Genomic DNA, 16,379 nt, shown 5'->3' on the forward strand with positions numbered 1-16,379 from the left:
TTTAAGAAAGACTGAGGAGAGATTCAGGATGAGGCCAAGTGAGCCAGATTGGGACAATTACACTTATCCATCTACATCTGCAGATATAGAAGCAACAAGAGCAATACAAGGAGAAGAGCAGAGATAGACTGCAGTTGGCAGAGAGACTGCAGTAGACATTGGTCTGCCTGTATCAGCACGAGAACATGGACAGGCACCTTATGTAACACGAGCAGGCAGAACAACTAGAAAACCAGCTCATATGAACGATTATGTTTAATGTACAAACTCTGTACACAGATCAGTATAGCTAGAGTTTTGGTTGAATTTTATACTGTTTTGTGTTTACCTTTTTTCAGTTAAAAGAGAAAGGATGTAGCAATATGTAGTATTGCAGTTTAGCCACTAGATGTCTCACTACTGATATTAAGGATTCAGTTTTGTACAACTTGTTGGTTCCTCCCTGTGTATGTGTAAAGGACACAGGCTTGTGTGATAAGCATGATTAAAGCCTCTCAGTTATAATCTACCATGCGTGTCTGCAAATAGAAGAAACCTAACATAACAAACAACACTGACATAGGAGGCGGGGCTGAAGGCCTCCGATATACACACTCGCCGCCGCTTGAAGAAGGGGATGATCGGCCACACTGATGGAGGAGGCAGGACTGGAGACCTCCTATATGCACGACCGCCACTGCGGCTGTGCATAGAAGTGAAAAAAACTTGACTGAAACTAGCAACTGACAAGTAATAATAATAATAATAATAATAATAGCAGTAGTTGTATAACGCCTTTCTCCTGTCGGACTCAAAGCGCTTGCGAGGCAGCCACTAGAGCGCACGCAGTAGCAGTGTTAAGGAGACTTGCCCAAGGTCTCCTACTGAAATAGGTGCAGGCTTACTGAACTGGCAGAGCCGAGATTTGAACCCAGGTCTCCTGTGTCAGAGGCAGAGCCCTTAACCAGTACACCATCCAGCCACTGTGAGACTGAAGCTGCGGCCCAGCGTAAAACATCCTGCGGACCACAATTGGGCCGCGGGCCCCTGCTCTAGTCCTTTGTGAAGGCCTAGGGACAAAAAGCTCATCCGCCAAGCTTTTACATTGCCCTCTGATGTATCTATACATGTTAATTAGATCCACTCTAAGGCGTCTTTTCTCCACACTAAATAAACCCAGTTTATCTAACCTTTCTTTATAAGTGAGACCTTCCATCCCTCGTACCAGTTTTGTTGCTCGTCTCTGCAACTGCTCTAAAACTGCAATATCTTTCCTGTAATGTGGTGCCCAGAACTGAATTCCATATTCCAAATGTGGCCTTACTAGAGAGTTAAACAGCGGCAATATTCTGCTACCATCTCGAGGTTTTATTTCCTTTTTAATACATCCCAAAATGTAATTAGCTTTAGCTGCAGCGGCTTGGCATTGAATACGATTATTTAACTTGTTTTCAAAGAGTACTCCTAAGTCCTTCTCCAAGTTTGATGTCCCCATTTGTATCCCATTTATTTTGTATGGTGCTAGACCATTGGTACGACCAAAATGCATGACTTTACATTTTTCAACATTGAATTTAATCTGCCATTTATGTGCCCATATAGCCATCCTATCTGCTGCAAGAGGCAGGGCACTGCAGTGTCACAGTGCCAGGTCTCCTGAAGATGCCAGAGCCCAGGTAAATTGAAATAACTACTGGGTTTCAGACCCGAAAACATGGTGAGGTTTTTTTCATTGCGGTTTTCTTTTTACTTTGTCACTAATACTTATCTACTGGGGAGAATTACAGAGATGTAGCCTATTAGAAGTTGAAAATGAGCTGTGAAAAAATTGTTAAAACCCCCTGTAAAGCATTGTGATAACAGAGTAGCTAGTAGTATTACGCTTGTACCTAAAAATGTCAACTACACCCAATACAGACATTTTTAGTAGTATTCTAGAACCACAATCAGGGCTGGACCTTCTAAAACTAAGGACCTGTAACCATTACCACCTATCTCTGTTACTCTATTCTAGATTGCTGGGTTTAGTAATCAGAGATGGACCCTCCAAAACCAAAGGCCTGGCAGCCATTACTACCTACTACATACCTACTCTGTTACTCTACTAACCCCAGCATTCTACAATCATGATCAGAGCTGGCACCCTCCAACCATTACTACCTACCAGCTATGTTTCCAGAAACATATGGTTAGTAGAGTAACCGAGATAGATAGTAATGGTTTCAGGTCTTTAGCCTACTAACTAAGAATCATAATCCAAAACCAAAGACTTGAAACCATTACTATCTATTTTGGTTACTCTACTAGCCCTAACTTTCTAGAATCATAGGTAGGTTGTAATGGTTGGAGGGACCAGCTCTGATCATGATTCTAGAATGCTGGGGTTAGTTGACCCTCCAAAACCAAAGGCCTGGCAGCCATTACTGCCTACCTCTATTACGCTACTAACCCCAGCATTCTAGAATCATGATCAGAGCTGGTCCCTCCAACCATTACTACCTAATGGTTTATGCATATGATTCTAGAAAGTTAGACGTTTTAAATCAGGATGATACCATTTATTTGACCAATGTCACAGACCGCAAGGCCGATCTGCGGACAGGGTCAATCGATCAGAGTCAGAAATCCTCTCACACGGTCATTTTGCTCATCACAAAGCGTAACCTGACTTCGAAATTTGATGAACTGACTCGCGGAGGGAGCGTTCAGACGCCAAAGGATTCACCACACACATACAATTCAAAGATCTGCCACCAAGCGGGTTACACAGCCCGCTACTGTAATTATACTAGTACTCCGAGAAGGCTCTATTAACTCTTAGCAGTATGCATGAACCTGGGTCAGATCTTTATATCTGGGCCGGGTTCTCGCATACATAAAAAGGTACACTTCTATTATTAAACATGGTAGCGGTTTCAGGAGAATAGGTACGTTTGTGTATATTCAGAACAGATTGTTATAAAAATGTTTAAAAATTGTTATGGTTACAAAGTTGCATAACATACATTTACGCAGTTTAACACATAGACACATAGCTAAAAGTAAAAGGGATAAAATTAGAAAGTTCTTACTTAGTTACGGCTGAGCAGTCCATTTGGAGAATGAAGAAAAAGAGTCCAGTTTAAAGTAGGCATTAATGTTAAGAGTCCTTGAAACACAGCATGAGTTCGGTCCTCCTTGAACACATGCTCCAAACTCTTCTTTAGCAGATGAAATGATGAAGGACAAAGGCAGGCTCTGCTTGCCCCATATTTATACAATCTTAGAATTTAGGCTGGATTACCTCTAAACTAGGTGGAGGGAAGGCGGGGTTATCTCCTGGCAGCAAGGTTGCCGCCCCCAGAATTAAGAGCCAAAAAATTAACATTTATTAATCGTCTGTGTGACTCCGCCCCGCTCTAGAAAGTTAGGGTTAGTAGAGTAACCAAAATAGATAGTAATGGTTTCAGGCCTTTGGTTTTGGATTACCCTTCAAAGATAAAGACCTGAAACCAAGAATCATAATCCAAAACCAAAGATCTGAAACCATTACTATTTATTTTGGTTACTCTACTAACCCTAACTTTCTAGAATCATAGAGGGTAGGTAGTAATGGTTGGAGGGACCAGCTCTGATCAGGAGTCTAGAATGCTGGGGTTAGTAGCGTAATAGAAGTAGGAAGTAATGGCTGCCAGGCCTTTGGTTTTGGAGGGTCTACTAACCCCAGTATTCTAAAATCATAATCATCCAAAACCAAAGGCCTGGCACCCATTATTACCTACCTCTGTCACTTTACCAAGGATAAGCCATCAAAGACGTCCTTTTATATTCACAGTGGCTGCTATACTTCATTACTTACCACCATACTGTATCATGCAGACAGGCAAATGCCTAAAATCAAAGGGGCAGCTTAAATTTCAAGCTCTTTACCAATCTCTAGCTGTCTGCTCACACCACTTCCCCAGTTATGCTGTAACCATCACATGCTGTTAGCAGGAAGGCACGGCTTCAGGCGCCAGAGGAATCATCTGCATGCCTAATAGACTGAAGGGAAGATGGGAAGGGGAAAAGCAAGCTAAAAGGGTCTTGGCAGCTAGCTGGCAGTGGCAGAGGGTCCATGAAATAATGGAGCAGATCATTTCACTGCTAATTGTGTAAAAACTACGTTTAACACAACTTTTTTATGCAAAATTACATTTAAAGGGAACCAGAGACAAACACCTTCACGTATTTTACAAAATATCAATGGGAACACGACAGTAAACACCTACCCTGCTCTCTGGTTCATTATTCTCTGCTAAATCTGCCTGTTATCAGCCCTGATAAGAATCCCCGACTGAGCATTCACTTTCAATTTTCCCAGAATGATTATAACTGAGTCAGTCTTCTGTGATGTCTTTTCAAGCCCAAGTCTGCCCTCTTGTGGCTCTGCTTTGCTGCTATTTATCCTCGAAGCAGCAAAGCAGAGCAACAAGGGGGCAGGCTTGGGCTTGAAAAGACATCATACAAAATAAGACTTTGAGATTCCAGGAAAATTCTGTTTAGGATTAGGAATACAACCACAATTGTTTATCTCAGTTTATTTTCACTTCAGGTTTACTTTAAGGCCAAAACAGCACATTTAGATTAAGAGGTAGGTACTTAAAGGACTTCCGACATGAATATTCAGATCTATTTTTTACTCACCTGGGACTTCTTCCAGCCTCTCGCAGTCGCCCGAGTCCCTCGCCGCAGCCCTGGTCCTCGACGTTGTACCACTGGGCGCCCGTGATGAGTGCGACCTCGCCGGTGAGTCGGGTCTTCTACGCCTGTGCGGGCATTTGTGCCCACGCGTCCACGTCATACTGTGCAGGCACAGTACACACCAGTTGATGTGGAAGAATGCCTGCGCAGGCGCAGAAAATCCAACCTGCTAGTGGGGATTCTTATCAGGGCTGATAACAGGCAGATTTAGCAGAGAAGAATAAAACAGAGAGCAGGCTAGGTGTTTACTGTCATGTTCCCATTGATATATAGGGTAAAATACATGAGGGTGCTTCGTCTCTGGTTCTCTTTAAATTTATTTTCTATTGAATGCATATATTGTTGTTATAACTGTGTATCATATACACAACTGTAGGTGAATTGGGTCTTTAAATACCAACTACTTCCAAAATGAAGAAACAAATTCTCAGAACAGTTAGCATAAATAAGAAGTATTACTTTTGGAATAAAAAAAACCCTGTAGCTGTGCACCAATCCATCTTCTGCCTCCTAAGAAAGATGACAAGCACCACGAAACAGGTACCGGTCTATCACTTTGCCTCTATACATTTGTTAATGCAAAATGTATACAGCATAGAAGTTAGTCAGTCCAATTAACCGTGTTGATTTGGACTGACCCAAACTCAAGCTGCATACAATTTGTGTTGTATTTCCACGCAAGCTAGATTTATTAGAGTCTAGCTCACCATTAAAATTCACTTATCCGGATGGCCATGGCAACTTCCTTGTTCAGTTGTTGGTTTACCTGAGCATTAAAACAAAAACTAACTAACTTAACTGGCAGCCTTTACTGGACTGAGCCAGTGATGTGGGTAAGATGATGCTCAGTGCCCTCATTGTTGTTCAATATAATGGGGAGTCACTGCAGGCAGAATATACCCGATTACTTCATCACCTGTAGAAAAAGAAATCAATGGGCAACAATTCCACCAATAAAGACCCACAGACTGGAGACTGTTTCACTGAATATTTATGGCATCCATATATTTATACATAGAGCTATATTCTACAAGTGTAGCATTGAATGTACAAAATGACATCATTACCCAGAATCACTTGCGAAGAGAGACGCTTTGAGAGGCCTTAAACAGTTCACAATATTAACCATGCTCAAACCATTGGTAGAACAAATAAAATAAAAATACAAAAAAATAAAACCCCAAATTAGTTTTCCCCTCGGTCAATTTATTTTTTACCACTTTTTGACAACGCAGAGACAATATTGCTAGTTTATCATGCAAAACCCAGGTGCCCTCCATGCTTTCCAGCATCCTGCCCACATCATCCTAATTGTCCAAATGATTTCTCTGATGGAGGACCTGGTCACATTGCAGGGACATTTACAAACACCTGCTCACAGAAACAGAAGACTGTACTCCCTACCGTCCCTATAATATTTGCAAATGCAGCGCACATATAAGCTCTCTTACAGAGCCCTAATTATGGTCTACTGATGACTCCATGGTGTCCCCTGTGAATATGCAGGTAGCCGGAGGTGCGATTCCAGATGCCCAGCATACAATCCTCACACAGAAGCACATTCACACATGTACAGTCTCAAAACTGGATACCATCCAAATCACCACTGCCTATTTCATATGGTTTGTCTTGATTTTGGGTTCTTACTCAATGTAAAATTGGGTCAGTGAGTTTGGGGACTATTTGAGGATGAATGAGACGGTACATTTACGCCTAGTTCACAGTGCTCAGTTGCGTTGCAAAATTATTTTGCATGCAAACTCACTGCCCATACAATTCTATGGGGATGTTCACAGTGCTGCATTATACCAGATCGCGTTATTCTAACTCGCTGCATGCAGGCTTTGTATTAAAGTCTATGCCCAGTCTGCATTGCATTTCACACTCATTCTAACGTGTGCGTTGTGCAACTGACCACTGTGAACCTAGTTTGACAGTGTATAGCATTATATTTTCCACACATGACTGATCATGTGGAAGGGAACAGCTGACTAGTAGATACAGTGGTCATCCCCATCACTATGGCTAGATACACCAATAAGTGCCTCATCAGCCTGGAACCACACCAAATACAAATTAGAAATTAAGCTGGAATTATTTTTTGTTCGCTTTAACCTGATTCCAGTGGCCTGACCACAATATACACTTAAAGCAGCAGTGATGTGTTGAGATACTTAGATATTTTCACACTTGCACATAATCCATTACAGATGGTAGGGCCAGGTTATAATATTCAGAATACTAAAAGTATTTTTTTTACAGACAAAAAATATTCAAAGCAAATAATCTTCAAGTAAAGTAAACAATATCCCAATTAAGATAGCTGTGGCTGTAATATCTGATATCTAAAGTGATATGAGATAAACGTGTACGTACAGACCCAAATCTGCATAGAGCTAGCCTATGTTCCTTTTTTTTTCTTATTTATCTGTTTGTATGGGAGCTGTGGTACATTAAATGTAGATTTAAACATTTACATACAAAATAAGACTTTGAGATTCCAGGAACATTTTGTTTAGGATTAGGAATACAACCACAATTGTTTATCTCAGTTTATTTTCACTTCAGGTTTGCTTTAAGGCCAAAACAGCACATTTAGGTTAAGAGGTAGGTACTTAAAGGACTTTCCGACATGAATATTCAAATCTATTTTTTACTCACCTGGGACTTCTTCCAGCCCCTCGCAGCCGCCCGAGTCTCTCGCTGCAGCCCTGGTCCTCTACGTTGTCCCGCTGGGCGCCCGTGATGATTGCGACCTCGCCGGTGGATCGGGTCTTCTGCACCTGTGTGGGCATTCGTGCCCATGCGTCCACGTCATACTGTGCAGGCACAGTACACACCAGATGATGTGGACGAATGCCCACGCAGGCGCAGAAAACCCAACCTGCTAGTGGGTCATGAACAGCACACTGCAGTGAATGGATTGCAAACAAAAGGGATGGAACGTAGCACCACTACAGATTGGAAGTCCATTCAGTATACGCAGGATCTGTTTACAGAACCCCGGCTTCTAATGACTGAATGATCCTCTGGTTTTATGGATTACAGATCACACAGCACATTAATAGGGGTGATTAAGGCTTTTCTTGAGAAACACTACAGGCTTCCTCTGCTCCTCCTCTTCTCTTCTGACACAAGAAGCTGCCTCTTGTGATTACAATGCTAGTCAATGGCATTTGCTATATATCTAGGAGTCTAGGACTTTGGATCGCGGTTTCCTGCCATTAGAGAGCAGGGAACCATTCTGTATTAGTGTGGTTAGCTTAACTTTACCTGTAAAAAAATAAAATCCTTTAAAGGGAAATTATATTTATATTTTCAGTAGTTTTGTTCTATTTATTGGACATAAAAATTAGATAAACATTTTCAGTTGGGAAAATATTAGATGTTGCAAATGAAGATATATTTGTTTAGGGTGCCCTCTGCTGGTTTGAATGGCAAACTGTACAGGGAATACCTTATTCTGCTGTAATGCTGTAAATATTGAACAGGTATAGAAAGCAATAAAGCGAAGTCACCATGTCTGAGGACCTTGCTCGTATAATGTTAGTAATTATTTGCACGTCATCTGGTAATGTCTACCGATATCTACTCACTTAATATATTCTCACATCTATGCTAAATATAAGGGTGAGAAACTGAAAAATGATGCTTTCTTTGAGTTTGTTATGGAATATAATGTTTGTGTTTCTGAAAATCACCCTCCGTAGAAGGCCATTTTATAATTACATGATTTATCACAGTCTCTCAGGCCAGTTAGTAATTCCTTTACTTCTCCCTTTACTGACACAGTGCTATACAGTATGGTGCCATAACATTTATCCAAGAATTATCTGGATGAACATGGGTGGCCCTATGTACTGAATGAAGCTGTGCCACTCCCTGCTCCACTGCGGCCAGCAATGGTTACAAGCCATGCGCACTGCTCAGCACTGCTGCCTGCATGAACACACCCTACATTCAGTGACATGTATGCTCAAAACAGTTCTACAAACAACCGTTAACTACCTCCAGCACATGTACATGAATGAGATTGTACACACAGGGAATATGCTGGGTGCTTGTGCTCGTTCAGCTGATCAAACTGAGCACTTTTTTCTCCATCAGTTCTGCTCCACGCAAGCAACACTGCAAAAGAGGGATTTCAACAGTGGCCTCTTCTGGCTATTATTAGGTTGAACTTTAGTTTGGTTCAGAAAAAGAACATGATCCCTGCCCAGATTTCATCCTTTGTATTTAATATATTTCAAAAGTCATTTCATTTAAAACATAATAAGTGGAAAATGTGAATCTTTAGGACACTAGATTAATGATCTAATCAGCATTTTGGGCAAGGCAGAGAAAATGACGAAGCAAGACGTGATAACAGAACTGTCACAGCCATCGACATGTCCTGTATTCTAATAATCATCCCATCCTTGTGATTATTCCACAGAATACCGTAATGGGAAGTTGAACAATAAACCAATCACAAGTCAGTACAGATAAAGGGAGAAACGCAAGCCATATTCTCTAGAACAAAGCATGTACTCGAGGAACCGGCCGGGGCAGACTGTGATGAAAAAAAAAAAACAGCTTTTTCTGATTAATCTGTTTTTCATTGTTTTCAAGGGCAGTTCCACGGCATCACCAGTAAATAATGGATTTAGCTAGAGAGACAGAATAAAGTAGATCTATCAATAGAGTTATAAGAAGGCAGAGCAGGGGGAAGGTCTTCCAGAACCCAAGGCTGAGACCCCGAAGTGCGCCCCTCTATCCCTCCCACCCCAGCCGTCACACACTGATTGCTATCAGACTAATGCCTAGAGGTGCGTACACACGCACTACAGAAGCCAACGACGGGTCCTTCGAGCCCTCCCGCTGGGCAGATTTTCCGCTGAGCGGATCGTTCAGGAACAGCCTTATCAGTTCGCCGACAGTGTGTACACACGCACTACTGTCTGCTGAAAGTCCGCCCAGCGGGAGGGTCCGACGGACCAGTCGTTGGCTTCTGTAGTGTGTGTACACACCATACAATTTTCTGTTAGATTATTTTCTGTAGACACTGGTCATTATCTCTGGTGCATTATCTTCAGGTTATCTCCTGCTTGGTAGAACAATGCCTAATTGCTAGGCAGATAGATCATTTCCAACATGTTGGAAATGATCTATCTGGCAGGTATATCTAATGCTGGGCATACACGGTTAGTTTTTTTAATTATCAATCGAGCAACTGATGGCTCGATTGATAATATCCGACATGTCCGATCACCCGCCGGATCTATTCCATGCTTAATACCGCATGGGGACAATGGAAAAATATAAGGAAACCGAGCAGAAGATAAGAGAATCGCCCACGGGGTCGAGCGGGAAATCGATCCGGCGGCATAATCGAGCGGTACCGTGTATTCCCGGCATAACAGGAAATTATATGGTGTGTACCTAGCATAAGAGGCACCCCAACACCTAATCTCTCTAGTTGTCTGGCTTGCAGTCACTGCCATGTACCCCTTTTATTTTTTCTCTCTGCTTCAAACAGAATAGGGGAATGATAGCTGAGTGAGTTGAGCGTCCCCTCCTACACTGCGCCCTGAGGCTGAAGCCTCTCTTGCCTCTGCCTTGGCCCTGTAAGAAGGCTGCTATTAATGGCCAGCTTAAAAAAAACCCACCAGTAGCATGTATGCAGACAAGGTGAGTCGGAACAGATTGGCAGGGAGTGATTAACAAAGTATTACAATGCAGTCTCTACACCACTCTGTACTCTAATGTACACTATTATTTATGTGCCACAATGTTTGTCCCATGTTGGATATGTTCAGGGTAGATAAGGCCAGTGTTACAGAGCAGGCCTCAGTGTGGCTCTGTGGCTTTCTATACATACATGTAACCAATAGCTCTGTAGTTCATTCTAGGCACAGGTGTTTTTGCAGACCTGTTGGGTGTTGGAGCTGGGGTTCCTTTTAGTGAAGCGCAGGATCAGTGTGATATCCAGCGAAGAAGCAGCTAGCAAAGGCAGCCTCTTTATCTCTTACAATGGATGAAGAAATGAAGTGAAAATTAAAGAGAACCAGAGATAATCACTGAAATCATTAAAAGACAGAACAAAGCATCAGTAAGTAGAAAGGACCTAGTCATCGGTTATAGGAGATTTTTGCCGCATATGTGCGAAGCTGAATAAACCGGAGTTTGTTTTAGCCTATTTTAATGGGTATTCCAACTTCTTATAGCATATGTAAATATCAATATAAAATTGCCATAAGCAGATCTATTCTGCAGCGATGTCACAGGAAGTACAGCACAGGTCCTGGATCTAGACAGGCTGTGTTACAAGACAGAACTGCAGTGCTCTGTGATCCAGCTGGTGGTGGCTGCAGCACGGGTAGGAGGCTTCAGCAATCACATTCACCCCTCGCACACCACTAGAAATAACTCTTACTTACATTGATGTCTTGAAGCAATAGAAATACTGTAAACAGGTATGAAGCAGGTAACAGGTTTCCCTTTGTACTGCACTGTAGGTAACTGATATGTCTGAAATACGAACATCTGCTGCAGATATGACATAGTGAAGTATCAGAACACAGTTCACATTTCTGGCCCTGGGTGAAAACACGCTGCTACCAATGGATTATATGTACAAGGGGATTGTGCAACGTGTGTGACAGCTGTGTGTACAGCTCACCTGCCCTCCAGACTGGAGGAAATACAGGCCAGTGTATGGCCAAGGAGTTTAGTTATTGCAAGCTGACAGCAGTTATTCTCTGGGACACAGCACTAGAATTACTCATTGTCATTAGTGTCATTAGGGCTGATGCGTCCCTAGGGTCCAACGGAGCAACTGTCCAGTGCCCAAAGCTCCTCTGGGGCCCACAACTCAGGGACTGTAGAGACCACAACATTACTGTCAGCACAGTATGAAAGCATAAGGGGCTCCACACCCATTTTTGCCCAGTGCCCAATTTTACCTAAACCTGTCCCTCACTGTCATTAATAAAATGATCAAACTTGATAAAAAATCCACAGTACTCTGGGACTTCTTTACACTGATTTCCATACGGATTGAGTGAAAATAAAGAGGATTTCTGAAAATGTGTTCTGCATTTGAGCACAGACAGGCCTGGTCTATTATTTGTCCTCCACCTATGTTCATAAACCCTAGGTGGTAAAAGTAAAGGGAATGGTACAACCAGGTACATGGCAAGTAGCTGGGTAGAATAAGAGTGAACCAGAGAAGGGATCAGTAATCGGTCATCTTAAAATCACTGTACTGAGAGGATATGGAAGCTGCCATATTTATTTTCATCTATACAACACAGCAGTCTGTCCTGCTGTTCTTTGGCTCTCAGAAAAGTGTGAATCACACACCTGAAACAAGTCTGCGGCTAGAGCAATCTGACTTTACTCAGAGCACCTGACCTGCACACGTGTTCTGGGCTAGCTACTAAGGCTGGGTTCCCACATAAAAAGGTGTCCAGTCCTGTCCTGTCAGTATTTGACAGCTCGCATCAGTTTGGTATGTGTTACTATAGATTTGTACACACATAAAAGATGTACATTTCTGGTCCGGTCCAGTCCTGTCAGTTTTGTTTCAGTTTGGTATGTGTTGCTATGGACGTGTTCACACATAAAAGGTGTACATTCCCCAGCCAGTCAGGTAAAACTGATAGAAAACGGAAGCAAAACTGACAGGACTGGACTGGAAATGTGCAGATTTATGTATGAACCAAGCCTAGTCTTAGTTCAGTATCACATTTTTTTTTTTATTTGAAGGTTAGCAAATGTACATTAATTAGCAATGCACAAAATGATGTGTGTTTTATAGGTCTCTACTTTTTGGAATAAATATTCTGGAAGTACCTGGCTGTTCTTTTCTGTGCGGAAAGGAAGGTTTCCCCAGCATAGACCATCTGACCCAACCTACCTCCTCCCTCTACCGTGACAGTAATTGGTCAAGGTGCGGAAAGGGTTAAATGCTTTTTATTTTGTGATCTTTGAATTAGCTCCAAGTCAGACATACAGTATGTTGAGGCCTGTGGATAGCATGTACCCAGGGGTAACGGAGTCTGATGATCTGGATAGGTACTTGCCAGGTATTTGAAAAGGGACACATAGCTCCAACTACCCATTTTCTAATTACAAATCTGAACGTTTTCACTGATCATTTTTAGGGGTTTGGCTCATGAGCGATCCCCTGCATAGTGAAAGCCCTACTGCCTTTACATTCTAGACAATGAAACCCTTCATGATGTTTGACACTGAAACTCCTGTCAGTAGAACGGCTGGCCACTATAATGTAAAAGCATGCTAGCAATCCTCAGTACTGATCAGGTCACCGTGTACTGCAGCCATTAGCGAAACAACCAATACCTTCCTTAAAGGACAACTGGCCTGAAAGGGATAAGGAGGCTGTCATATTTATTTCCTTTTAAACAATATTGTTGCCTGTTGTTCTGCCGATCTTTCATGCCTCAACAGTGTCGGTCATACACCCGAAACAAGCATGCAGCAAATGCAGTCAAACTTGCGGAAAACATCTGATCTGAATGCTTGTTCAGGACCCATGGCTAAAATCAGAGGCAGCCAGGCAATGTGCATTTTTTAAAAGGAAATAAATACGCCCGCCTTCATATCACTTTCATGTCAGTTGTCCCCTAACAAAAACCTCCTGTGTGAGCAATCTTTCTGTGACTTTTAAATCCCCAAACCTCTGTTGGTTCTTAAAGACTTACACGCAAGCATCACAATGGACTACATTAACATTATTCTGTCACACTCAAAACACAAAAGAATGACTTGTTTTCGGTACTAATGACATGATGGGTAATAGATGACTTCCAAATATTTTCTCAGATAGTCCTCCTATAATAACATTTTAAATAAATATATTTAAGAAATGGCTGTGGACCTTGCCAAAAATAAATATATATATATTTATTATATTTCATCCTTTAATGTATCATCTTTATAATGCTATAGAATTCATTTGGAAAGTGCCACAAAGCTAATCCTTAACGTTCCTCTGTTTATTTGGGAAACTGAGGGCATTAAAAGTAACGCAACAAAAATCTTTGATAGTTTTAGTGCAAGAGTTTTTGTGACTTACTGTTCGTGTTCTGTAGCTTTAGTACTCAATTAGCACCTAAATAGGAAATTGGCAAGTATAGTTACCCTGTAAATACATAAAGAGTTGTGCTAGTTAGTGCTGCCTCAAAATGTGAATTCCTATGTCCATGTTAACAAAACTGTGCTTGTTCCTGTAGACAATGGGCAGCAGTGCCATGCTACAGATTATGATACACTGCAGGCAGGGCAGGATAATCCACAAGGCAACCCAGGCAAATGCCTCGGGCCCAGTGGGCATAAAGGGCCCAAATTCCAGATATTCTTGTCCATCTCCCACCTCAGCTGACAAAAATAACCATGAGAGGCAGCCAAAGTTACTTGCCTTGCCTAGAGCCCCATTTAATCCTTCTCTGACAGCAGGGTTAACCTAGACCCGCAACAGCAGGAAGCACTTAGTGATCACCAGACAAAATTAGAAGGCCCTCTCACATTGCCACTAAAGGGAGCCACTTGAAACAAGGTTCCCACTTGCCTCATATGGACCGTATAAAAAAAGAACACAAAGAAATGGCCCCCGAGTTATAGACCTCTACTATTTAGGCTATAATATTTGCCCTAATACAGAAGTACCCTGTTCAAGCAACCCCTCCCTCTTGCCATAAAAGGAAATCTTTAAAATTAGACATAAAGATTTATAATATGTATTTGTTTTATACTTATATAGATATATAGAATATGTATATATTTGGTTGTAAATTAATTTTAAAAAATGCAAGACGCTTCCACTGAATGGGAAGTTCTGTTATGAAGGATGTTCTAAACTGTTATGATCGCCTTATAAACTCAAGCTTGTCTATATAAAAATGGTCCATTTACAAAACAAAAAGGTTGACCGTTTGGTTTATGAAAGAAACAGAAGAAAATGAAAGAATGATGTGCTCTCCAGGTCTCTCCCCTGTCCGTAGAACACACTTTCCTAGACACACAAGTCACCAACACACACGCACACACACACACACTTCACAGATAATAGTGTTTTTTTATTCTGTGCTTATATTGTTCTATGTTACAAGGGAATGTCCTATAAATTCAGGCCTAGCAACCCTTATGTAATGGTCAGTCTATCCCACAGGGCAAGTCTTGTCTCAATTCAGTTTCCAGAAGACTGATAACCCCCAGATGGACAATGAAAGCTTTGGGGAACACCTCAAGTTGTGCCATGAAGTCCACCTCCTGTTCCTGTCCACAGCTGGTCAGAAGATAGATATTGCTATACATATATAACAGTGTTGGTGTCACCAATCTTGGCATCTCATACTCATTTAATACCACACTTTTGGTGACACAGAAGCCACCACTTCCTTTGCCACTGTGCTTTCTGAAACGTACCCAGGCGCGGTGCTGAACCTACAGCACCAAACTATGTGACATATTTGGGCTACCATGAAAATGAGGGTAAAACACCCATTAATTACAATCTGCTCTCTTAGAAGTAAAGAGGGGTCTTTTGCTTATTGCTGGCAACGCAACACACACAAAAAAAAAGTCATCCTGACATCTCTAGACATCCACAGGAACTACAGAAACAACAAATAAATAAAGCTCATAAATGAAAAATATATATAACAAAGCAACATACAATGCTCGGGACCCCGAGATAGTGTCCTATAAAGTCCTAACATCCAGAGGTTCATATGTACATCGTTTGGAAAGATGAGCAGCTGCAGGTGTGGTAACAGTCACGCCTGGAGAGGTGGGAGGCACCATGGAATGCGACGACTGTTGTCTGTCCTGGTTCTCACGCTCCTTTCTTGCGTTTTCGGCCCATTGCCGTTTCATTATTCTCCAAGCTGACAAAACGCAGAGGGAAAAAGAGGTGAGGAGATGGCCAGCCAAGAGAAGTTGGCCAGTTCAGTGTCCACACTTCAAGGAGCATGAAGGAGAATTCAGATGAGAAGAGCACAATTGTGTAAAAAGTTGCAGTGTAGATCATTTAGAAGGAAATAGAGGAGTTCCTTGTACCAAAGGAAGTTAGTACAGGTATAGAGGTTCGAGAAGGTGCAGTTTTATCCGATCCTGGGTTAGTCTCATTCACATTTGCAGCTTCTTTAGGTGTTCTAGCTGCCTGGAAAGAAGAGTGACAAGCAGACTGAGGAAATGAGGATAGTGAGGAAGCATTTCACACAGACACAACATAGCTGGTGCTGCCAGTAGAAGCCAAGAATGACTTAAATGGTGCCCTCATACAGATGGAAGGAGTGGGAAAGCAAGGAAACAAAGCATGCATTGTGTGGGAAATGGGCTCCTTGGCCTTTAGATGGGGTTATTACCAACTGGAACAACAGTGTTATGTATGGTCTATGAATAAGGACTTTGGCTAGAAGAGCATATGACAACATCTTATGTTGGGGTATGACTAGGGACATTACATACTAAGCTCCGTTACGGTAGGAACTAGTGCAGGTGTTCCTTTGAACTTTCTAAAGCACTAATAGGTTAGAGAAATACAAAAAACAAGAATGTATTACAACAGATTTGTCTGTCAATCTATGTTTGTAGGCATATAAGGGCAATAGATGCTCAAATGATCTTACACCAAAAGGCTTGATACCTGATACAGGCTAGAAAAAGCCATG

At 41.9% G+C, this 16,379-nt stretch overlaps 1 protein-coding gene across 27 annotated transcripts in view; it reads right to left on the minus strand.

Moving 5' to 3' along the window:
- SRCIN1 (SRC kinase signaling inhibitor 1) overlaps positions 1 to 16,379 on the minus strand; it is a 1,481,450-nt gene that overhangs the window by 88,425 nt on the left and 1,376,646 nt on the right. Inside the window, exon 24 of one of the 27 annotated variants that reach the window (XM_068262509.1) lies at positions 5,681 to 15,593. The exons of 24 other annotated variants lie outside the window; for them this stretch is intronic. In XM_068262509.1, the coding sequence (XP_068118610.1) occupies positions 15,582 to 15,593 (12 nt within the window). In that variant the 3' untranslated portion in view covers positions 5,681 to 15,581. Of the gene's footprint in view, positions 1 to 5,680; positions 15,869 to 16,379 lie in introns of those variants that run through there. 2 more of the 27 variants (XM_068262490.1, XM_068262507.1) reach the window with 2 other exon arrangements.

This window comes from Hyperolius riggenbachi, chromosome 12, assembly GCF_040937935.1.
Source record: "Hyperolius riggenbachi isolate aHypRig1 chromosome 12, aHypRig1.pri, whole genome shotgun sequence".
NCBI classification, from domain to species: domain Eukaryota; kingdom Metazoa; phylum Chordata; class Amphibia; order Anura; family Hyperoliidae; genus Hyperolius; species Hyperolius riggenbachi.